This window comes from Paroedura picta, chromosome 1, assembly GCF_049243985.1.
Source record: "Paroedura picta isolate Pp20150507F chromosome 1, Ppicta_v3.0, whole genome shotgun sequence".
NCBI lineage: Eukaryota > Metazoa > Chordata > Lepidosauria > Squamata > Gekkonidae > Paroedura > Paroedura picta.
In genome coordinates, this window is record NC_135369.1 from 182,350,876 (window position 1) to 182,376,667 (window position 25,792).

Here is a 25,792-nt window from a genome sequence, read left to right on the forward strand (position 1 = left end):
CACCTGCCAGCTAGATGGGTCTCTCCGTTGCAATGAATCAATGCAGATTCGTTGCAACGTGTGTGTGTGTTTTTTTTTAAACCTGCCTTAAAGGGAAAGGGGCTTTTCAGGAGCATGATAACGGCCACCCATTGGCTGCTCGTTTGATTGCCAGCCAGGGGTGGGACAGAGCTCGGCAATATCGCTTCCTGGCTAGCGATTTTTGCCGAGACCATAAACCTTTGGGAAATGATAGATACGCAACTAGATTCCACTACAAAGGCAGGTATGCATAACGACAAATTCCACTATTTAAAATGGTGTTTTTTTGTTCCGCAACCAATTTGGAACATAGATCCTGGTGCGGAATGGCCCTCAAAAATAATGGACAGAGGATCAGAAATTACATCTGCAAGTTATTTTAGTACCCTTGTCATCTGTCTTAGACAATTTGGTTTCTTAAAGAAACTAGGTGTTTATGGACTACCCCTACAGAGATGTGAGGCTAGAACTTCCATTCCTCATCACTTATAATCATTTTGCCACACTGATCATGATTCCCCTCATAAGAGCAGACTGAGGAGAAGTAGGAATTAAGTAGTTCAGCCCTCTCTTCATCACCAGTTACAATGTCATTTTCTTGTCTTGCAATGGTGTCCTTATGCTTTTTCTTACTTCAAATATAATTTAAACACCCTGTCTTGTTGTTTTTAGCATTTCTTGCTAACCTAAGGTCATACTGAGTTTCAGCTCAGTATTTAAACAAATACAAGCACTGGTTATTTGTTTATATTTCTCCCTGGTTATAAGGTCCTCCTTCCATTTCCTTCCATTTCCTAAATGAGTCGTTTTTATTACTCAATTCTTTTGAAAGCTGTTTATGGAGCTATCCTGCTTTCTTTAGGTTCCTCCCAGTTTTCCTTCTCCAGGGACTGTCTGTGATTGTGCCTTCAGTATGTCACTTTCGAGAAACCCCCAACCTTCTTGGACTGCCATCTTAGGTTTTTTTGTCCACAGGATTCTACCCAACATAACTTAGTTTGTTAAAAATTTGCTCTCCTGAAGTCCAGCCTCCATGTGTGACTTCATACAGTTTTTCTCTTCCCCAAGATCATAAAATCCAAAATCACATGGCGCTACTGCTCCCCCTTCTTAATTTGTAAATTGTACCCTTCAATTCTAGTATTCCAGTTGTAGGAGTTATCCCACCAGGTTTCTGTATTGTCTATTAGATCACAGTCCCTTTCCTTTATTAGGACTTCTAGTTCTTCCTGCTTGTTTCCCATACTCTGCGCATAAGTGTAGAGACTTCATAAGCCTTCATATGAGTACCCCAGGCTTTTAGTTTCTGAACTTTCCTGTAATTTAATAGTTCCCTGCATATGTGCCATTCCCTTTAAATCTGCAGCGTTCCCATCTACAGTTATCTTCATTGAACTAGGCTTTGAATGTACGTCTTGCTCCCCCATTGGACTTAGTGTAAAGCCCTCCTCACCAGGTCTGCAAGACTCTTCACAAAGACATTTCCCCCCCACCTTCGTAAGGTGCAAACCATCTCCCCATAGAAGATCTTGATCACAGTAGCGTGATCCATGTTCCAAAAGCCCCAAAACCCGATGACACAAATAATGTAGCCAGTCATTTATCTGTATTATTTTTCTTTCCTTTCCTAAGCCTCGGCCATTAACAGGAAGATCTGACAAAAACACTACCTGAGCTCCCAAATCCTTCACTTTCCCCCCCATGTATTCTCATTTCATTTGCTCCACACTCCACCGAGCAGTATGATTTGTTCCCACATGAATGAGCAGAAAGGGATATCTGTCCTTGGGCTTTACAAGTCTTCCCACCCTTTCTACGACATCCTTGATTCTCGCGCCAGGTAGACAGCACACCTCCCGAGACAACAAGTCCAATCAACACACTTTGGCTTCTACTCCTCTCCGTAGGGAATCCCCAATTATCAGCAGTTAGTCCTAATATGTTGGGGAGCAGAAGAGGTAGTCCTCTCATCCACAGGGGCCTCCCAAACATCTTCTGAGCTCCGGGGGAGTTGGGGGAATAGCCCTTGTTCCTCTGGTCCAGAGTCAACATCTCCAGGCAGATCCAGGAAAACATTTCTGAGAATCAGAGGGCAGAACGTCTCCTGATTTTTCGACACCTCTGGGTAACATTTTTCTATCTGCTGTAATAACCTCAGGTCCATTGCCAGGTATACTGTTTCTATTCATTGCAGAAAGAACTAGACCCCTTCTGCAAACTCTGGATCACTTACAGAGTCTTCTGGCTTGATCCACAAGCCAAGAGCCCTTTAGCTCTTGCCCTTTGACGTGCGTCAAGGCTTGCGTCTCTGGCGAGCAAGAACCTTTTATAGCAGGGGTAGTCAACCTGTGGTCCTCCAGATGTCCATGGACTACAATTCCCAGGAGCCCCTGCCAGCAAATGCTGGCAGGGGCTCCTGGGAATTGTAGTCCATGGACATCTGGAGGACCACAGGTTGACTACCACTGTTTTATAGCACAGAAGTCCATCCAATAGAACTAGAAGTCAACCCCACCTAATGCAAATCAGCTAATGTGATTAGCCGTAGTCCACCACCACTCAGGCAAGGAACAAAGCAAAGAAGAAGAAAAACACTCAAACAACCCACACTCTCCTGCAACCTAAATACCCTCACATACTGCCCTTACACACTTTAAGAAAGATCGCAACACTCACCAGTAGCTCCTGAGCTGGCTCTTTCACCTTTTCCCTGCCCAGCTGCTTGCACTAGGTAGCTAGGTGCGCTGTGGCTAGGTGTTCTGGGGGCAAGTAGGGTGCTAATAGTTTGGCTTGCCATTGGTGGTAGAACGCTAGCTATGCTACTCTTCTGATGTGTGCCTCCATAGAGAGGGAAGCATCCAGCATCGCACTCAGGATCCTGGCAGAGTGAGCCACAGATAGCTGTATCCCTATTTTTACAGCAGCTGTTTTAAGTAGCCAAGATGGGCAGGGGTCAAGTGGGCATGTGGTCGGCCTTGCTGAAGTTAGCATTGTGCCCCCTTCTGTCAACATGAGTCATCTGAAGTGACTCAGTGTTCCCTCCAGAGGCAGCCAAGGGGTATCTAGTTTGTTTTTCTGTATCTCAAGGGGTTGCCAGGGGACCATGGGGCTTGGAAGTTATACTAGTATAAATCCTTCCTCAGTGCAGGTCATCCAAATTGCCTGCGAGCAAGATGCACAGTTTTTACAAAACCAAAATGCCCAGCGGCTTTGTTGTCAAAACATAACTGTGGGACCTGCTTTCTGACAGCTGCTGACACATGCAAACACCCCCCTTTTTTAAAAAAACAGCTGTTCCACTCAATAAGCTCAGCCGAGTTCCAAAAACGAAGGAAAGCAGAAAAAGCCAAGCTGACGATGGCTAAAAGTTCAGCCATATTTATTTGAGATGTGCCAGAGTCAAAATGAGTCCCGGAGTATATAACTCATTTTCAACAATATAATTTATCTTCTTCAGTGACTCTGCAAACATCAAATCATATTATATGTAAAAATCATTTTAATAATATTATATGCATATCGATGGTGTAATAGCAATTCCAAAATAAAATCAAAACAAAATGTTTGCCTCCCTGGATACTTTGTATGGACTTTTCCATGCTCAAGTATATCATAGAATCATAGAGTTGGAAGGGGCCATAGAGGCCATCTAGTCCAGCCCCCTGCTCAATGCATCATCCCAAAGCATCCTAAAGCATCCAAGAAAAGTGTGTATCCAACCGTTGCTTGAAGACTGCCAGTGAAGACTGCCAGTGATAACCAAATTTTGGAGGCGCACCCGTTAAGAAGAGCATTTCTAGTAGCTCACTTTAACATCTTTCCCTCAAATTTCACCTGAGGTAGATTTTTGAAGACCCCTCCTCAGGAGAGATATTGTTTGCATGGGTGTAGTGTCCCTGACACATTGTACCATGTACTTTTGGTGTGTCCTACGTTTGATGCACATCGTTGCCCTTTAGCTAACTATCTGAAGAAATTGAAATTCAGCTGTGTTGATGAGAAACATTGGATTAAAATGATACTAAATGTGAGGGAGCTTCACATGAGCCTCTTGAGGCGCAGAGTGGTAAGGCAGCAGACATGCAGTCTGAAAGCTCTGCCCATGAGACTGGGAGTTCAATCCCAGCAGCCGGCTCAAGGTTGACTCAGCCTTCCATCCTTCCGAGGTTGGTAAAATGAGTACCCAGCTTGCTGCTGGGGGGTAAACGGTAATGACTGGGGAAGGCACTGGCAAACCACCCCGTATTGAGTCTGCCATGAAAACGCTGGAGGGCGTCACCCCAAGGGTCAGAACATGACCCGGTGCTTGCACAGGGGATGCCTTTACCTTTAAATGTGAGGGACTCAGCAATTATTGTAAAAGTCGCCAAGTTCTTGTTGGCAATTTTAAATGAAAATCTTTTTATGATGGGATCTACATCTGGAATTGTTTGAAATTTTTGTTTTACGCTTTGCAATTTTATGCCAACAAAGGTATTCTGATTATGAATGGACTTATCATTCATGTACCAATTATATTTGAAACAATGTATTTCTACCTGCAATACCCAATGTATATATACATCACTGTAGTATTAACATAAAATCACATATTACAATCAGTATACAAAACAGAAATCCATTTTATTCTTACCTAATGATTTACAAGGACCTCAATGGCTCCAATCATAATCAGAGTTTGGGGATCAAGTGGTAAATACCTACAATAGCACCCCAAAGTTCCCCTATTACCTAAATAAAGCATCTAATAACAGTTCATTGGTCATTTAAAGTATAGTCCAGTTCCTGATTTAAACCACTAGGTGTCACCGTGTTCATTCTGAAAATTAGTTCTGCCTTAGTAGTCTCCTTACCAGATTAGTTCTGTCCTGAATATCAGCTTCAAAACGTTCCAGTCCGAAGAACCTCAAGTCCTCAGGCTTATGTTTAAATTCAATAAAGTGGGCCACTAATGGGACATCAAGAACACTATCCTGAATTTTTGACAGATGCTCAAGGATTCTTACTGTGAGGGATCATGTGGGAACTCCCAAATAAATCAATCGATCCGGACATGTGACCAGATTGACAGTATTTTTTGTTTTACAGTTGATGAACGAGTTAATCTTTAACCTGAAATTAATACTTGGATGTTCCAAAATCTTCATTTGAAGGATATACTTGCACACTGTACAGCTACCGCATTTAAAGCTGCCAGCCGACAATCTGCCCTCTACACGTGTTTGGTCAGAATTTGGGAAGGTTAACGTCTCTCTTAAATTTCGTCCTTTTCTCCAAGCAAATGACTTATTCTCGCATTGTTTAGGATGAAATTTAAGGGAAATGTTAACCTTTCCAAATTATGTCCAAACACGTGTAGAGAGCAGGTAGACAAGGGGGAACCAATGATAGAGATTTATAAAATTACATATGGAGTAGAGAGATCATGGATTTGTCTCCTGCAGGTCATGCCAGAACAATGTGGTTTCTTTCTTCGACTGAATTACGGGCTTACTACATCATGGAAACTCAACTGATGCTGTTTCCTAGCATTTCAGTAAGGCTTTTGACAAGATTCTCCACAGTGTTCTGATGGGTAAATTGAAGGACTGCAGACTGGATTTTGGATGGTTAGGTAGATAGGGGGCTGGTTAGAAAGCCACACTCAAAGAGTCATTTTCAATTATCTTTTGTCAGATTGGAGGGTGGTGATCGACATAGACAGACTTCAAGAGGATCTGAACATGCTGGAAAAGTCAGTAAATGAGAACAAGATGCAATTCATTAAGAAGTGCAGAGTTCTATATCTGGGTCACAAAAATGAGAAGCATGCCTACTGGATGGGAGATACACTTCTGGGCAGCAATGTGTGGGAACAAGATCTTGGAGTACTTGTGGACTGTAAACGAAATATGAGCAGACAGTGTGATGCAGCAGTAAAAAAGGTGAATGCAGTCTTGGGCCATATCAACACAGACATCACATCAAAGTCAAAAGATGTCATCATCCCACTGCGTGCTGCCTTGGTCATACCACACCTGGTATACTGTGTGCTGTGTCCACTTCAAAAAGGATTTGGACAAAGTTGAGAGGGTGTAGAGAAGAGTGACAAGGATGATCCGGGGCCTGGGGACCATGCTCTATGAGGAAAGGCTGAGGGACTTGGGAATGTTCAGCCTGGAGAAGAGGAGGTTGAGAGGGGACATGATTGCTGTCTTTATGTATTTGAAATGTTGTCACTTAGAGAAGGGTAGGGAGTGGTTCCTGTTGGCAGCAAACCCAGTAATGGGTTTAAACTATGTGTAGAATGGTACTGGCTAGGTATCAGGGAATTTTTTTCGCTGTCAGAGTGGTTCAGCAGTGGAATCAGCTGCCTAAGGAGGTGGTGAGCTTTAAACCGTGTCTGGACAGATACTTATGGATGATATAAGCAGATTCTGCATTAAGCAAGAAAGAACAAGAAACTGATACAGCATCATCTGCATACAAAAGTACAGGAAGGTGTAATGAACCAAACTTGGGACCTTGACCATCAATACTTGACAAAGTAGAAGCAAAATCATTCATAAAAAGATTAAAAAGAAAAAGTGCTAAAATACAGCCTTGCTTTACTACTTTATTTGTTTCAATTTCAGGAATTCCAAATTGTGTACCATAGGTGGCTTTATGTCTGAAACTTAACCCAAAACAACTAGCAACCAAAGCATAGTGGATAACAATTAAATTCTGGCTTTGTTTACTTTTTAGCTCAGATACAACTTTTATACAAGAAATCATTCCATTTAGTTATGAACATAAAATCAAAGCTTTTGGAATACTTTTAGAAACATTGTTCCTGGAATCTGCTAAGTCTGCTTATGTCAAAATTAAGCACAGAATTTTAGATACTGAATGTCAAGAATGAACTAGTGCAGCTAGTAAAACATGCTCTCCAATAAATATAGAAATCCTGGGCTGATTCTGCACTTACTTTGTTTTTCCCGTTGTGGATCCTGCTGAATTCAGATCGATTTGAACTCAGGTCTTCCTCTATCCCACCCCCTAATTGAAACAGAAAGGGTTCTGCACTCGATTGGGGAAGCTCAGAGTGGGGAGAGGAGCCAAGCGCGGCAGGAATCTCTTTCTTTTCTTGAAGGGGAGGGGGATTGGAGACAGCAGATAAATCCAAGAGGCAAATCTCTGCTGAGAGAAGTTAGGGCTTTCAGAGCGTAGTCACTTTAAAACAAGCTTTGCAACCGGGAACCAGGAAGTCTTTGAATTGACGCCCTGGCCAATCAGGGAAGACTGCTTTGCTAGAGGCACGAGAATGGGGATAATTCGCAAAAAGCAGAGATCTGCACATTTACTGATGGCAGACATCGAGGGGGGAAAGGTAGGGTCATTCCGAATCAATCATGCATGTTGCAGAGGGAAAATTTAAAGCACCCCAAATCAACATGGAAATCAAATTCAGAGTAGACGGGAGGGATTTATTTGAGCTGGCAGTGGTAAAAAGCCCCGTGCTCAGCTTGGACCACAAAGCCCTGTATTTCTATCATTTAATTAACCCACAACGGAGAAGATCTTTTATGTAAGCGAGATTAAACGTTTTACCTTCGGCAATGCTTACTGGGAGATTTCACATTATTCTTTATGCAAACAGAATCTGCCCCTGTGGACAAAACTGTATAAAATATGTCTTACATGTTTTATTGTATTGCTCGTTTTAGGAAGATATTCAGGTTAAATTTTACCTCCATTTGTAACTATGAAATCTAGATCTTCTGACGAGATTAAGATATTGTTCTAATGAACCATCAGAACTCTGCCTTGATTGAGAGAATAGCAACATTTTAAAAACCTGTCATAAGGTTGCAAGAGATTAAATGACAAAACTCATATCTGTCCACTCTTGATCTCCATAAATTGCATATAAAGGTGGTCCTAATTGTATCATCTCCTTCATGTTGGTGTTGTTGCTGCATTAAGCAGGGGGTTGGATTAGATGGACTGTACAGCCCCGTCCAACTCGTATTCTGTGATTCTAAGAGACATTTTTCTCCCAAAAGAACTCAAGGGCAGCAGGTTCATCATGGACAAAAGAGACTGATTAAAATGTAGAATTATCTGCCAAAGGATGTTGTGATGGATGCAGGAATAAACAGCTTGAAAAGAGGGATCAGATAGACTCATGGAGGATAAGTCTATCAATAGCTCCTAGACATGGTAAGGAGTAAGGAGGCCACATGAGGGGAAAGCTTCTGCCTCCCTGTCCAGAAGAACTGGTTGGCCACTGCGTGAGATAGGAGACTGGACTAAGAAGACCCTCACTGGGCTTTTCTTTTATCAAGAGAAGGCCTTGGCCTCTCTGCCCTGTTGGCCTTTCAGAGGAATGTATGGGCCACTGTGTGAGACAGGAGGCTGGACTAGATGGGCCCTCACTGGGCTGATCCAGCAGGGCTCTTCTAATGTTCTTCAGATAGCATCTTCTTCCTGATGTGGGATTCATACCCAATTAAAATGGAAGAAATGGCTCACATGGACCTGTATGTATCTATGTGGACAAACATATTCTGGAACCTTGAATCCATGACATTTGAAGGCAGAGCCTGTCGCTGCTATCTCAATCCCCTTCACCCCTACCCCATGTTCATTTGTACCCTAAACCAGGGGTAGTCAACCTGTGGTCCTCCAGATATTCATGGACTACAGTTCCCATGAGCAAACGCTGGCAGGGGCTCACGGAAATTGTAGTCCATGGACATCTGGAGGACCACAGGTTGACTACCCCTGCCCTAAACTACCAGCCAAGCAAGTCTATGCTGAATTCTGGGTCTAAAGTTGTAGAGGAGCCTTGAGTTCGTCAATTTACTTTGCATATGGTCATTAAATAACTTTTACATCAGTGAACAAGGTAGAACTTTCCCCTGATCTTAAAGTTTTGAACTGCACATACGGCCCGCTAGAATGGCACATGATTCCCCCCCCCTCATCCCTCCTGCCCAGAACTGTGCATTTTGTGTCTGGTTGCACATTTTTTTGAAAGCAGCCCTGTGGCGAGAAGGAAACATTGAGGCAATTCCAAGCCATCTGAGCCTTGCCTTTGCCAATGTTTCTTCGCAGACACACAATACCTGGTTTATTGCTGAACAGGCCTTCGCTCGTCACACCACAGCAGAGCGGGGTGTCTTGGGATGGCTGGCTCATGAGAAACATCTAATAGAGATGCACAATGGAAATAAAAAACAACGAAACAAAAAGAATCAAAGACAAGGCGGGCTTGTGCAGCGAGAATTTCCACCCAAGTCATGTTCCTGCCATTCAGGGAACAAGGACATTCCTCCTCTAGCTTCTGTAAGGGATTCCTGATGGGGAAACATCAGCAGCTATCTGCAAGCAGATCTTCTCAAGCAAGAGGGAGGTGTCCTTGTCCAGCACAGACTCTGGTTCTGAAGGTGGTTCCATGTGGCCCTTTGACTCAGGTTCTCCAGGCACAGTGGTAGGTTATGGGGTGGCCCCATGGGCTCTTTGCTTCCCCTATTCAGCAGCCACCTCATTATAAAGCTCACAACTACATCATTTCTACAACGGGCTCTGCAGCCTGCACAGAAGAGGCAAGAGGTATTTACCTAGTTGACGTATTTACCAGCTTTACCTAGTTGACGTTCCACTTTGGGATTAGAAGCAAAATGCACATCCTTATCTCCAGAAATGGTTCGCTTGCCAGCTTACCTGGAATTGCAGAAGATAGATCTTCCACTCCCTCCTCAAGCCTCCCATTGTTTAAATGAGCAATAGGAAAACAGGGTGAGGGGTGGCAGGAGGGAAGGTGATCGCGTTGTGATGTCACAATGTTCTAGGAAGTCCTAGAAACTCTATGGTTTCAACCACAAACTTGGGGGGGGGAGGATTCTCAGAATGCCATGATGTCACTTCCTGGAAGTCATCCCATGATATCAATTAATTTTATGCCAATAAAGGTACTCTGAATCTGAATCTGATATCAATTAATGTTTCCTCTTCCTGTGTCCCACCCCCCAAAGGCTCCAGGGGATTGAGGGCAGAGGCCAGACAACTCTAGTCCAAAGTGGTCACCCAAGTGCTCATTGACAACCTCGTAACACATGACAAAGCCCTCATGTTTGTCAGTTTGGCAATGTAAGGACTTTGCATCAGACATAAGGCGAGGGTGTTGTGCTCTCCTTACGCATCCTGCTCATGACTGTGTTGCAGAGGGAGAAACAGCTTAAACTCTCCCTTGTGTGCTCTTTTTATATCCTGAACAGCCCATAGAGCTGCTATCTGCTTCACTGCAAGAACATGGACACGTCAATAGACGAATCCCATTACAACAGAACATGAGCCCATCTGATACTCTCTACTTGCATTTTGAAAAAATAATTCATCTCCAAACTGAGAGCAAAGGAGCGATCGTTGAAGAAGGTTCAGGAAAACGGGTGAATCCAATACCCAGCACCCCATTCTGGTTGCCCAAGACCAGGGGTAGTTGGGCAAACTGCAGCCCTCCATTTGCTGGTAGGGGCTCATGGGAATTGTAGTCCATGGATATCTGGAGGGCCGCAGTTTGACTACCCCTGCCCAAGACGTTTATGATTATAGAAGAGATTTACGGTTATAGAAATAAACAAACATTTGAATTTTAGAACTGATTTATTTGAGAATTTATGGACGTATAGCCTCAGGAATTCCTTATTTCAGTCTTTACTATTAGAGGAATCGATGGTTCAACTTCAACGCAAGAACTAAGCAGAACCAGGGAAGTAACCTGCAACTGTCTTCTAACAATGCCCAGGAGGGTTCCATGGGAGAGCCTGAGGGGACAAAATGGCACAATCGTGGGAAGGCAGAAGAAGCTTCTCCTCATGCAAGAGCAGAAAAGGCCTTCTGTGCTTCTGAGGGGGACACACACTGCCCACTACAGTCTTCATGTTGTCCCCCAACAAAAGCAAGGACATTTACAAGTGCATCGTGACTACAGTGGGAAAACCACTAGGAATGCTCAGCTTTGACAACGGTCCAAAATCTCTAGTCTGCCCACTAATCAGCACCCTTTATTTCCTCTCAAAAATGTCTTTGCAGGGCTGCTGGTGGGAATGGCTACCCACATAAATAAGAGGTGGGTGGGGTAGAACCTGGAATGAAGAACTTAGGTTTTTTTCCATGTTGTTTCTATAGACCTGTGGACTCACAATGGCCAGCCCAATCACCCCGGGAGTGGCAAATTTATTTATTTTAGAACTTGAAAAAGCATGGCTTTGTATCCCAGGGATTAATTCATTTTTCCATTTGATGGGTTTTTTTTACTCTCGGTTTTTAGATGACATTTTTATTACTTTAACTGATGAATTCCTCTTGGACCAATTTGTACGCTGGGCAAACCTACCACACTAGTCTATTAGGTCTACGTCTAATATGGTCCACCAACAATTGTCTTTTCTGGATACTTTGGTGAAAATCACACAGGATTGTACCTTTTCTGTTTAATCCTACAAGAAACCTACCAACTCTAACATGCTGCTGCATTTCAAATCTTATCATCCCTTATCTGTTCCACTTAATATTTCTGGTAAGGGCTTGGAGGAGGATCATGTCTCATGTCTTAAGTGCCACTCAACAATTAACACCGACTCAGGGAGGCGGTCCCACCCCTCAGTACCTCCTCCAACTGGCTTGCCTGTCTGTCCCCCACCCCTGACTACCCCCTCCTCCTTCCACTTCCCTCTGAGGCTTGGATGCTGCAGATCCCTGCTGTGTGAGGGCTGCCCCTGCCGGGGAGTTCCCTAACAGCTGCCTGCAGCCTTTACAGGTCTTGGGAGGAGGGAGAGACCATCTACAGAGTTCTTCTACTCCAGCCCCTAATCTAGCGCCTGCTGTATGCCTGATGTAACAGGCTTGGCCCCTAGTACTTTCATAAGACTTTACCTTATAGCAAGAGATCATTGATAGAGCGCTATTATCCAGCTAAGATCATTCAAATGGCTAGGGATTGGGATAGATGGATCGCACACGGGAAATCTTTTATAGTATAAAAAGAAATAAATGGTTGAAAAACTCCTTTGAGTCATCTTGAAACACTGGCATTTGATTTCCCACATTAAGGGATGTGGGGGAAAGCCAGTCATGGCTTGGAGAAGAAGCAGAAATATTAAGGAACTGATGATAGCTCCAAGGAATTGTATTAAGTGTCCTTGTGATCTCTTGCCTATTGGCACCTCTACTCGTCCACTGAGAGTCAGAATTCTCAATCATATGTCGAGAATCAGAAACAAGATCATGGAGGCTCCACTTAATGAACTTTTTGCCAATTTCAATCATGCCCCTGAACAATTAAGGTTTTGGGTCTGTAATGTATTACACATATGGACCAATATAGAACTGACCAGTATAGACTCTTCCAAAGGGAAGCATACGTACTTTTGAGACTTTGGCACCTAAGGGTTTTAATAGTTGCAGGGACTTGTCTTGTTTTTTGTAGTTGAGCTCTTTAAAATACTAATTTAGGTCACTTGAGCTTTTGGTACTTAAGTGATGCTTTAGTAAGTGTGGATTGGGATCCTCTGGGAAGGAATGGGAGGAATGGGAAGGCGACTGTAAGCTGCTTTGAGCCTCCTTCGGGTAGGGAAAAGCGGCATATAAGAACCAACTCTTCTTCTTCTGTTGAGGTAGGCTGTGGCCATGCTGATCCCCCACCCAAACGACTGAAAACTAATATCCACTGGATATTTTGTAGGTATGTTATTTTAATGTTATGTTTATTGAATTTTGATGACACTATTCCTCATTGTAACCTCTGTGTATTCAATTAGTTTTTACATGTAGAGTTGGATACTCTTATAGACTGATTTACAATATCCTGTAAATGTCTGGTACTTCAGACATTGGATGCTAACTGGGCATGTAAGATTTTCTATAATATCTTCTAGGGCCTGGAGACATGACAGATTGCCAGCACTCCAGTTAACATTAATGGCCGGGGAAAATGGATGGACCGCTGCAAAGAATCAGCTATTACAAACACTTGCTCTGACTTTGAACGCCCTCACCTTACTCCAACAGCCAGCTACCCCACAGGTGATTGTTGTTCTTTCCCCAAGTAAATTAAGTAAGTTAAGTAGATGCTTTGGAAGATTATAACCACTTTTTCAACAGACTATATTCAATGCAGAACAATGATTGTAATATAATACAGCGGACTAAACTGGTTGTTTTTAAAACTGTTTTATTTGGCTCCATGCAGAATACCTCCTGGAGAGCAGCTGCCAGTTTAAGTAGGCAGATCTGACCTTGATGGACAGATGGCCTGATTCACTATAAGCAGAGATGACCCGTCAGCCAAAGATGAATAAACAGAAAAAAATTTCCAAGCTGGTGATGGCAAAAAGCTTTATTCAGAATGAGTTCCTAGGTATAAAACCTCGTTTTCGTATTTTACTTCCGCAGTAAATGACCATGGGTCATTTATAACAGTGGTCCCCAACCTTTCTGAGGCTGGGGACCAGCAGGGCAACTGCCCCGCCCGCGCATCACGCATGCGCGGCTGGGCCGCGCATGCGTGGATGTGCCATGTGCTGCTGAAATTGCGCATGCGCAGCACTTTTGCGCATGCGTGGAAGTGCCACACATGCGCGATTTTGGCAGCGCGTGGCGCATGCGTGCATGCACAGCCCCCGCATCACATGTGCAGTGCACGGCGCGGCCCTGATTCCCTCTCCCCGCCCTCCCACAGTAAGAAGCTTCCCGGGCCGCAAGCTTGCGGCCTGGGAAGTTTTTTACTGCGGGGGGGGCGGGGAGAGGGAGCCGCGGCCCGGCGCCATGGCCTTCGCGGCCCGGAACCAGGCCACGGCCCGCAGGTTGGGGACCACTGATTTATAAGATAGTTACCTTCATGGACCTTCGATATTAAGAGACCCAAGTTATATGGCTTAAAATTTAAAATATAAAGTATAAGGTATCTAAAATATAAGGTATGTATATTTAACATATGTTCTTTAATTATTCCCTTTTTGACGTAAGATTTTTTTGATATAAAATGTATATATTTGTTTCTATAATTAGGTAGTGGGTTGGAGACTTTGTTTGTATCCCTGAAAAAAAAAATAAGAAATAAGGTAAAAAACTATTTTAGTTACATAAAATTTCTATTTTCGTGTTATATAAGGTCTGCATGAAGACATGATATACTTTGATTTTGTTACAGTTTACTGAGGAAGTAAAATACGAAAACGAGGTTTTATACCTAGGAACTCGTTCTGAATAAAGCTTTTTGCCATCGCCAGCTTGGAAATTTCTTTCTGTTAACTTATTCATTATAAGGCAGCTTCATATGTGTGTTGGGGAGGGGCTATGGTGGCTCATTGGCAGAACATCTGCTTGACATGCGCAAGGTCCCAGGTTCAATCCCCGGCATCTCCAGTTGCAAGGGCCAGGTAGCAGGTGATGTGAAATACTTCAGCCTTAGACCCTGGAGAGCTGCTTCCAGCCTGAACAGACTCTACTGACTTTGATGGACCAAGAGGGTCTGATAATAATATCTGGGTCTGATCCAATACAAGGCAACTTCCTGACAGATAGCACAGTTTCTTGTGGTGTGGGGATGTCCTACAATTAGAAGCACTAGACCAGGGGTAGTCAACCTGTGGTCCTCCAGATGTCCATGGACTACAATTCCCATGAGCCCCTGCCAGCAAACGCTGTTTGGGAATTGTAGTCCATGGACATCTGGAGGACCCCAGGTTGACTACCCCTGCACTAGACTATATAACCCCATGAGACTCCGGGCTGAGGTGCTTGAGATTCAGCCTGGCCTAGGTATAGAAGATTACTACATCAAGGCAGCAGGGGAGGGGGGGGGGCGACACACAATTAACTACATCCTTCTTTGTAATTTCTAGGTTTCTGTGTGGAGGTAATGGGACAGGGGAATGGAGGAAATACCCTACCTGAAAACTGAAGAGGTTCAGTCCAGACACAGGTTGACCCCCTTCGTTAAAGCAGCATCTGTAGCAGGGCCTGCATCTTTATAGCCATTCCTTAACCAAATCCTAGATTGGGAAGGGGCCATCCAGGCCATCTAGTCCCACCCCTTGCTCAGGATCAGCCTCAAGCATCCAGAATAAGTATCCAGTGTCCAGCTGCTGCTTGAAGACCTCCAGGGAGGGAGAGTTCTCCACCTTCTTAGGGCAGCCAAATCTCCTGCTGAACTACTCTGTGAATTTCCCCCATGATATCTAGTTGGTGCCATCCTTCACATAGTTTAAACCCACTGCTGTGGGCCCTGTCCTCTGGTGCCAGCAGAAACAGCTCCCAGCCCTCCCCCAAGTGACAGCTTTTCAAATAATGCATCAATGGTTCCTTTGTTTTTAGCCATTCATCACAATCCTGATGCGTATCCAAAGGCCAGGAAACAAAGAAAGGCATTTCTCAAAAGCAAAATCCATAGGTTTATTTATAAATCCACAGAGAGCAATGGCAGGTTTCATCATGAGATGAAAATCATTGCTACAAGCGAGCTCTATAACCAATCCATTACTTTTTATACCACTTTGGACTCTACCCATGCATAGCATTAAATGACAAGCAAATGTATCAGAGCAACATCTCTAAATAGGCATGGTTTTCCAGTTCGCACCAGCTATACAAATATTTTGGTTCTCACCAAAGCATTCTACTGATTCGTTACACAATGTTTCCCTGGGACAATACGGTCTGGGAATCACGGCCACCTAGCCAGGTCAAAAGAACTACATTTCAGAAGCAAGGAGAGCAATGGTAGAAATGTCGTCACAGATCAAGGACTGGTTCCAAATTCCAGCAATCAATCTGAACCTTAAGAAACGGAAAAGAACTTTTTAAACAACAGCAAGGAGATAGTCAATAAATGGAAATTCAAATGTTTGCAGTTTTCCTCCAGGCCGGAGATTTCAGCCCAGACCTGGAGATGAAATTTCAAATAATATCTTTACATTGCGATATCTCAATGAGGACTTTCATTCATGAGCAAACAAACAAGATTACAAAACACTCTGAGGCAGTGGTGACTTCTTTCAGACAGCCACTTCAAAAGGGCAGATGGGCCACGAACAGCACTCGGCAATAGCATTGTCTCTCTGATCTACAAAACTAGCCAATTTAAATAAATACATCTACCACCCCTCAAGCCAGGATATAAAACTGAGTTACCAAGCACAGTATCAATCACAGTTAGAAGGCTATTACAACTCACACAACAAAACCAATCTTACAGATACCTAGTCTTTAACCCCATACCCCTGTTCTTAGTTGGAGTATGTGTGCCAAAATACATTCCCAGGGAAGACACTGTTTATCACAAGAACAAAGTGAAAGTATTTCAGAGGTTTACCACCTGGGCATCACGAAGCAACATGGTAATTCATTCTTACAATGACTGCAGGGACCTAGGCATAAATGTAACAAGACACCAACAATCTTGTCCTGGAGAACAGAGAAACCAAAGAACAAGGAAAGGGTGGAAGAAAGCCCAAGGGCCTATGGAAAAAAACAACAAAAAAACACTGTCAGGACAGACCCCCTGATTTATGACATGGAACCAGCAATGGGGTGACATGACCCTCGCCCATGCAAAAGGCATCCTTCCCAGTCTTCTTGGGATGCGGGAACAATGTGCCTCAAATCATGACCCACCTCCCAGCAAACCCAGAAGAACATCAATACAGTCAGAAGTCAAAAGCATAACAATCACATCTCACCGCTACAAAGCAAGGTGGATGCCAATATGCAGGTATGGTGAAATTCAACCATATATTGCAGATCACAAGAGATCGATGTCATTTGTTCATGGAATCATTGCAACAGGGTAAAATCCCCACACTGTAGTTCAACTCAGGAGCCAGCTACTTCTTTCCAAGAAAAACATGGCAGCTTGGGTTCAATTCTCAAAGTCAAAAAACTGCATGGAGGGTTGAACAGCCAACCCAGGACACGGTTCTGGAGGAAGAAGCTGGCTGATGGGGAGTGGACTCTCCCTCCCACACACAGCCAACTCCTGAGTCCACATCCAGCAGAGATTCAGCTTAATCAGATGCAGTTATAATTCCAGCAACTGTAAACTTGGTGACCCCACCAGGGTCTCAAGGGAAGTCTTGGAGAACTGGATGAGCCCTCAGTGCAAAGGATCTGGGTAAAAAAGCACCATTGACTGAGCAAACGGCCCTACAAGTGTCCAGATTGCAAGAGGGTCCCTGAACACACATCCTAGAGTGGGAAGGTCCAATTAAGGCCATGCAGGATCAGCTGCAATCATCCAAGATAAGGATCTATACAGCCACTGCTTGAAGATTGCCAGTGAGGGGGAGCTCACCACCACCATAGGCAGCACATTTCACAGCTGAACTTAGATGTATAGAATCCTAGAGTGGGAAGGGGCCATCCAGGCCATCTAGTCCCACCCCCTGGTCCATGCAGGATCAGCCTCAAACATCCAGGATAAACATCTGTCTAGTCACCACTTGAAGACCACCAGTGAGGGGGAGCTTACCACCTCCTTAGGCAGTCAATTCTACTGCTGAACTACTCTGACGGTGAATTTTTTTTCCCCTGGTATCTGGCCGATATCGTTCTCCATGTAGTTTAAACCCATTGCTTCAGATCCTCTGCTGCCAACAGGAACCTTTCCCTGCCCTCCTCTAAGTGAGATCCTTTCAGTTACTATAAGAGAGCCATCCTGTCCCCTCTCAACTTCCTCTTCTCCAGGCTGAACATTCCCAAGTCCCTCAAACCTTCCCTCCTAGAGACTGGAAGAACATGTCAGGAAACTGACTAGCGAGGCTGGGATCTTCTCCACAGTGAACATGGATTTGACCCCTCACAGAGCAACATGCATAAAGTTTCTGCCTACTGAGTCAGACCCCCTTGGAACATCCATGTCAGTCCTGTCTCAGGCTGGTAGCAGCCTCCAGGATCTCAGGCTATGGTCCTTCACGCCACCAGCTGCCTGGTCCTTTCAACTGGAAGGAGCAGAGATTGAACCTGGGGCCTTCTGCATGCCAAGCAGATGCTCTTATACTGAGCCGTGGCCCCTCCCCGTGGGACTCCCCCGAAGGCCTTTGCAGATGTGAGCCCCAGTGTATCAAGTGCACATCAGCACCACCCTCAGGATCCACACATGTTGATGGAATCCAGGATAGCTACTATGTTGTTTTTTCCCCCAGCAATGTTATCATACATGCATGTGTGTGTCAATGGCTTCAGCAAAGCCTCCACAGCACCAGCTCATATGGCCACTGGGATTAACTCTGCCCAGAGTTGAATCTGTTGCTTGTTTCGCTTGTGCTCCACTGAGCATCGGTGGTGCCAACTGGGGCAGGAGTAGTCAAACTGCGGCCCTCCAGATGCCCATGGACTACAATTCCCAGGAGCCCCTGCCAGCAAACGCTGGCAGGGGCTCCTGGGAATTGTAGTCCATGGACATCTGGAGGGCCGCAGTTTGACTACCCCTGAACTGGGGAGTTCAGTCCTGCCAATGGTTGCCTCTGCTGCATGGGCACTGCAGTGCCTTAGCATCCGAGGCCTGAATGAGCAAGCATGGAACCACGGGTTCACAGCAGAGGGCTCTGGGGAATGATTTCTGTACTTTAGTGTCCTCTCCTGGCCACGCCTGCATGGCACATTCACCCCTTTCCTGGTAGTTTTACTGTCTGTGTCTGTCTTCCATCCCTCCCCAAAAGCTCACGTTAAACAAAATACAAATTCAATAAAAACGAGAAACATTGAACCAATTCTAGCCTTGTAACAGTTTGAATGGATTTACATGAAAGCCACCTCCTTCTCCCAGGAGGAAGAGGCGGAGGGACACATGGTATCTACCTGGAGGTGGGTGAGTTGGGTGAGTTGGGCAGGGAGGCCAGCAGCTCTGATGATGCTTCTAGGATTCAACCACAGGCCTTGCATAACAGTCTTGCAGGCTCTGGGGAACTGTCTGAGGTCCCTCAGAGCCCCGCTCTCATCAGCAGAGTATTCTTCCAGGCTGGGACCACGGCTGAAAAGGCCCTGGCACCAGTCAAGAGCCAGAAGTTGTACTGGCTCATCTGAGTCATGTCGACCCAGCCAGAGGGTTGAGTTAACCTCAGCCGATTCCTCTTGGGCCAGTCCGCCAGGCACCCGGTTAAAGAGTCTGGGGGTGTGGACAGATGGCCATCCATCAGCAGGCGTAGCTGGGTGTCCCTTTGGGGAAGGGTCCACATCCCCCAAGGAACAGGATTAGTGGGAAGTGGGCTGCTGCAGAAGGGGGGCAAACAGTGGAAATGGTCTCCCCCTTTCTTAAGCCTACAGAAATCTAGGGGGAATCCAACCTGCATCATCCAGTAGTTCTGCACCTAAAGGTAAAGGTATCCCCTATGCAAGCACCAAGTCATGTCTGACCCTTGGGGTGACGCCCTCTGGTGTTTTCATGGCAGACTCAATACAGGGTGGTTTGACATTCCCTTCACCAGTCATTACCGCTTACCCCCCAGCAAGCTGGGTACTCATTTTACCAACTGGAAGGATGGAAGGCTGAGTCGACCTTGAGCCGGCTGCTGGGATCGAACTCCCAGCCTCATGGTCAGAGCTTCAGACAGCATGTTGGCTGCCTTACCACCCCGCACCATAAAAGGCTGCTCACCAAATGGAAGGAGAGTGCTGGCCCAGACCCCCCCCCTCCCAACACTCTGAGAGCAATGGGTGTCATCTCACTCTGCTGCAGGACTGTCCCCCTCCCCCCAAAAAAGTGCATGAGAAGCCACAGGATAGAAGGAGACGGTTTACCTTGTGCCACAAGGAGGAGAGATTTTCACAAGCCCTGGTTTTCACAGCTCACACCCATGCTGTGGGATCCCCACCGGTCCGGCTGCATCTGCAAAGAAGGACAGACCACACGGTCACTCACATCAATGCTGACATCAAGGACAGGAACAATGTTAGGGGAGTGCAATTGGGAAGGGGGGGCTGGCTGTTTGGACAATACAATTGAAGCCGGTCATACTGCGAAATCAATTTGGTGGTCATGTCTATTCTTTCCCTTGAAAATCTACCTCCAGATGTAATTCTCCACTCCAGTTGGAATAGAAAATGTCCAAGACAGTTTTAGGGAGTAACCACACTTGGTCTGCAGCAGAACGCTTACGGTCGAGTGCAGGAGCAACTTAGAGCCCAACATTCATTCATTCATTCATTCATTCATTCATTCATTCATTCATTCATTCATTCCATAACATTCCATTCCATTCCATTCCATTCCATTGTATTGTATTGTACTGTATTGTATTGTATTGTATTGTATTGCTCAGGGCGGTTTACATAAAACGCAGAAAACAGTACATGGAACTGAGTTTTTCATAATATAATAATATCAACATTAGACGATAACAGATGTAACAGAGTATAAAGATGCAAACAGGTCCAGAGCAGAACGCATGGGTGGATTTCTGGGACGGAGGGAGCAGGGACCCTGTAGATGTTGCTGGTCACATGGTCTCAAACAAAAAAAAAATGGGGGGGGGGACATGCTTTCCAGAACCCTTTGCTAGGTATCTGATGAAAGGAACTCTGAATCTTGAAAGCTCATCCCAAAAAATCGTGTTGGTCTCGAAATTGGGGCTGAACTCGCATCCTGCTCTATATCCAAGAGATCATGTCCCTGCCACACACACCCCCCACCCATATTCCAGAAGGAAGTCCTCTCCTAAACCCTCATGAGCAGCCTGGGCCTCAGTTTGTTTAAAAACAGACACCCTTTCTGTGTGAACGGGCAGAATGATGCATATCGCCCTCTCCCCTCCACCAACCACAGCTGCTTTTAAAGACACTGATGACATCTCAGAGATTTCTGGCCCTGAACTCCCGGTTCTCCCTGGTAAAAAGGACACTCAAAGACAAGATGCCCCCTTAGGCTGAGTCAGGCAATTGTTTGCTGTGACCTGAAGCTGCTCTCCCAGAGCTCAGGCCGTCCCCTTCCACATCATCAACTACCTGGTCCTCCGAAAACTGGAGCTATGGGGACAGAACCCGGACTTTCCACGTGCAAAGGGAGAGCTCCTCCACTGAACTATGGCCCTTCCTCTCTCCCCACTGACCAGAGGTTCAGGATCAGGAAACCCAAAAGCTTCCGGGAAATCTGAATTGGGCGACTGGGCCCCCAGGTGTGGCATGAGGTTCATGGCTGGCAAGGGTCAAGGGATCCTGAATGGAAGAGCAATTCCTGGCTTTAATATATGGACAGATTTGTTCTGAACCAAACGGAGACGAAGTCCGAAAGAGCTCTTAGGGCACCGTCAGCGTACCCAGAGGAAGGACGGCTGCCAGAGCCCAGGGATTTTGGCCAGCCAGCTCTTCCCCGTGCTGCTGCTCTGATGCCTGCACCCACCCCCGGATCCACCATTGGCTCGCATATGTCTTCTTGCCTACAGATGGGAAGGGCTTGTGGGCATTGCACCCGCAGCCACTCAAAACAAAGCAGCCCCACCTGCCCTATGGAATGCCGGGAGGTCCTGCGGGGCACAAACATCCCCAGGGAGCAGGGTCCAGCGAGAGAGGGCAACCACAGAAAATGCCGCTGCCCCGGTGAACGACGGGCAGGGAATCTGCAGGCCAGGCACCAACAGAACCATCTAAGGAGATCAGGGGGGTCACATGGGGAGAGGCAGTCCCACAGGTATGACCTCTCTCTCCTGTGCCCCCCTCACAAGCAGGTTTCCCACCTCAGGCACCCTACAGCAGGGGTAGTCAACTTGTGATCCTCCAGATGTTCATGGACTACAATTCCCATGAGCCCCTGCCAGCGTTTGCTGGCAGGGGCTCATGGGAATTGTAGTCCATGAACATCTGGAGGATCACAGGTTGACTACCCCTGCCCTACAGCATGTGCAGAAAACAGCCCCTGATCCAGATTAGGAGACTGTGGGGTCCGCAGTAGAGTGCAACATAGCTCACCCAAATACATTCATGATTAGATACTCAGAAAGTTCTCAGAAAGTGAGCAAGATGGCACAATGATTAGTGAGAAGCGAAATGTTTAAGCAGAGGCTATATAAATCATTTGGCAGAAATGCTGGTTTTTATGAACTTAGGCAGACTGTGTGTGGGTGTGCAGGAAGGGATGTGCCAGTGTTTGTCCCTTGTGGCCCTTCCTTGCATATCCAGGGAATTGTTAATCCTCACAATTCTTGGTATCCTAAGTACCTAAGACTTCAACTTCTATAAACTTCATAGAAACAAACAGGGGAAAGGGGGGGAGTCCCTTTCAAAAGAATGCAGGAAGCCAATGAAAAAGGTGAAGAGCACAAGGAATATCTGGGATACAGATATTTAGACTAGTACCTGGGAAACCCAAGTTCAAATCCCCAATTATCTAAGAGCCAGCTTGGTGTAGTGGTTAGGAGCGTGGGCTTCTAATCTGGCGAGCCAGACTTGATTACCTGCTCTTCCTCCACATGCAGCCAGCTGGGTGACCTTGGGCTCACCACAGCCCTGATAAAGCTGTTCTGACCGAGCAGTTATATCAGGGCTCTCTAAGCCTCACCTCCCTCACAGGGTGTCTGTTGTGGGGAGAGGAAAGGGAAGGTGACTGTAAGCTGCTTTGAGACTCCTTTGGGTAGAGAAAAGCAGGATATAAGAACCAACTCTTCTTCTTCAGTAATATCAGGGCTCTCTCAGCCTCACCCACCTCACAGGGTGCCTGTTGTGGGGAGAGGAAAGGGAAGGCGACTGTAAGCCGCTTTGAGACTCCTTCCGGTCGAGAAAAGCAGCTATAAAAACCAACTCTTCTTCTTCTTACTTACTTCCAAAAATGGAATGAACTGTAAAGAACTCCATGCTTTACACCACAGTTTAGTAAAAAAATCTATTCAGAGTTAAATCCCATGTTACTCCGGGGGGCTTTCTCCCAGGAAAGTGCCTGGCACATGAGATAACTTTGTTCTCCATGACGGTGACAGGAGCTCCACGTGGCCTCAGCCTGGCCAGGCAGCACAGGGCATCTGTCCTCCAGAAAGCCTGTGGATGGGAGTCTGGTGCCAGCCAATGCAAGTTCTAGAAGCACATGGCATGGGAACAGGCAAGGAGAGAACTCAGTCACAAATACACCCACACACACACCCACACACTGCCGCCACCAAGGTATTCAGCAGACAAACATTTTCTGCCATGATTTTATTCTGTTTCCATCATTTGATTCTGTTGCTTGTTGAGGTGTTGCTTTGACCAGTCCCTAAGCCCTGATGTAACAAAGATGTTTTGGTTTGACTTCCCAAGGTCATTTCCTGCCACTATGTTTTATGCCACCTATCCTCCCGCCACATTCCTACCCCTCCCTTTTGTTAGAATCCATACTTCCCAGACCTTTTGTTCCGGATGGCCAAATGGTTATCTCTATGTTGTGACTCCTTTAAAGTGTGCCTTGTTTGAATTCCCAGGGGAGGGGGATTGAACCCCTATATTGCTTGTTCCATGCTTTGTACTTCAGTCCTGATTATACCTTCATTGTAGAAGCTTTCAATTTTCTTAAAGAAACTTTCATTCTATGAGGTTACATATTTAGAAATCGAAGTTTCTCACAGCCAATCATCTTTGCACTACCTTTTTCGGCTAATGAATGTATATCTCAATTTCATTTTTCAATGATTGTTTAAATGGCTCTTTCATCCCACTCTTCCTCCATGCAGCTCACAGCTCTCCCACCCCATCCCCATTTGATCTTCACACCAACCCTGTGAGGGAGAAGAGGTGAAGCAAGGCTGAGTGGCCCGACGGCACCCAATAAGCTTCCACAGCCGAGGAGGAATTTGACCCCGGGTCTCCCACCCCCTAGTCTTACACTCCAGCCGCTTCACTACACTATGCATGTGCTTCCTAAAACCCCAATCGTCTTTGGACAGGATTGTATTACCGAAAAGCAGCAAAAAGCCTGACTCTGTTTGGAAGGAAACAAGCAGCTGAATGTTGGGACATTTCGTCCTTCCCCCAAATTCCTCCGCTAACAGCTCAGCTGCAAAACCAGAAAGAACATCTCTGCTAGATAGACAACTTCTGCCTTTTTATCGAGCATCAGAGTTGCATCAGAGTTGACTTATCGCAATCACAGTTTGGCTTCTCTCCTTGTCTGTTCCCCTGCCATGTGCTTCCAAAGCTGGCTTTAACTGGCTCAGAACTCTCATCGACTGGCTTTCACAGGACGCTCTGTACAGCTAGGGAAGCCACCATGACAACCAAGTACAAATCTGCTCCATTGTCCTCCCTGCTAGTTTAGTATTTATTATTTGCTTTGTTCCTGTCTTTGAACCACTCGCATGTGTGCCACAAACCTGGTCTCAACTTGGCCAGGAATTCAGGAGATACAATACGGGGGCTGATTTGGTCGTAAGAGATCCTGTTTGGATCTGGAAACGAGGCATATGAAACAGAGGGTCCAGTCCAAGAGGAGCTGTGGATAACATAGATTCCTGAGGCCCACTGGTGCCATCACACCTACTTACTTTCCCCCAAAGGTAAGGGGCATTCCTCATGGGGACAGAAAGGGCTCCAGAAGAGCCCAGGGGGCATAAGCTGTACCTGCAGGAAGGATTCTTTAGGATGCTTAGGGCTGATCCTGCGTAGAGCAGGGGGTTGGACTAGATGGCCTGTATGGCCCCTTCCAACTCTATGATTCTATGATTCTATGATTCCATCAGAAACAGCAACTCCTGCTATAGGACAATGAGTGGCTGGCAACGTCCTCAATGTTCTGATGACCCTGCCCAACATTTTGGGACTCTCCTCAGTTTGTTACAACATCTGCAGTCTTCTCTCAAAAACCACCCTGGTTTCTCTTCACAGAGAGCTGGCTTATTTACTTATCTGAGTTCTATTCTGCCCTCTCCCAAAGTCTCAGGACAGATTATTATAACAACAACAACAACAACAACAACGACTGTATATCAAAATGCATAGAAGAAGACAACTAGCATACGATGGACTTCACTTATTCAAGTTAGGGAAGAATGTGTTTGGCAGGAACCTGGGGAGAATCATCAGGAGAGCTACTACTGCCACGCCCCAATCTTCTTGGAACAGTCTTGTCCAGGAGCATTGAAAGGGCATCTAAAAAAGGGTCTCACCTCTTCCTGTTCTGCTTTATAAATTCTGGAAGAAAGGCATCCATTGTGTAAGTGGATCTGCTGAGGACTGAGCTTGAGGTCTGAGGCAGGAATCCAAACAGACACTTAACTGATGGATCAATTTAAACAAATCACTGCTAATCTGGCCAACTGCATGCACGGGCAGACAGACCTATTGCCTGCTTTGTGTACATAAATTGGGGTTTTCTCAGGGGTTTTCTGTCTCGTCGTCTCCTGCTACAACATGTACTCAATGCTGAGATCTCTAATAAAGAGCTGTTTGTTTGCCCAGGAGCCTGGCATTCTTCCTACGAACCCACATATTTTACAGCATCCATTCCAAAAGCCTTGGCTCAGTTACAAGATAGGAGAAGAGCAAAGAGTCCAGCAAGAGTTCAGGAGAGAAGAGCCAGAATCCAGTAGCACCTTCAAGGCTAACACAATTTGCGGCAGGGAAGGGGCTTTCAGGAGTCACTGCTCACTTCAGATAGATCAAGATGTGTTAGTCTTTCAGGTGCTACAGACAGGCTACCACGGCCACCCATCTTTATTTCTGTCTGTTTTCCCTTCTGAGTAATCGCCCTTTAATCGGGCCTTACCTTAGGGCATTTCCGCACCCATTAAATGTTGTTGTTGTTGTTGTTGTTATGTGCGAAGTCGTGTCCGACCCATCGCGACCCCATGGA

At 45.7% G+C, this 25,792-nt stretch overlaps 1 protein-coding gene across 7 annotated transcripts in view; it reads right to left on the reverse strand.

Annotated features, from left to right (window-relative positions):
* Positions 1 to 25,792, reverse strand: part of PAK5 (p21 (RAC1) activated kinase 5) — a 119,203-nt gene that overhangs the window by 66,168 nt on the left and 27,243 nt on the right. For 3 of the 7 annotated variants that reach the window (XM_077314721.1, XM_077314701.1, XM_077314691.1), the window contains exons 2-3: positions 19,783 to 19,870; positions 9,114 to 9,195 (exon numbers count right to left, since the gene is read on the reverse strand). Coding sequence is in view for 3 of the 7 variants with exons in the window: in XM_077314701.1 (XP_077170816.1) it covers positions 9,114 to 9,195 (82 nt within the window). In the remaining 4 variants the exon portion in view is untranslated. Of the gene's footprint in view, positions 1 to 9,113; positions 9,196 to 9,711; positions 9,746 to 19,782; positions 19,871 to 25,792 lie in introns of those variants that run through there. The other 4 variants (XM_077314729.1, XM_077314747.1, XM_077314738.1 and 1 more) reach the window with 2 other exon arrangements.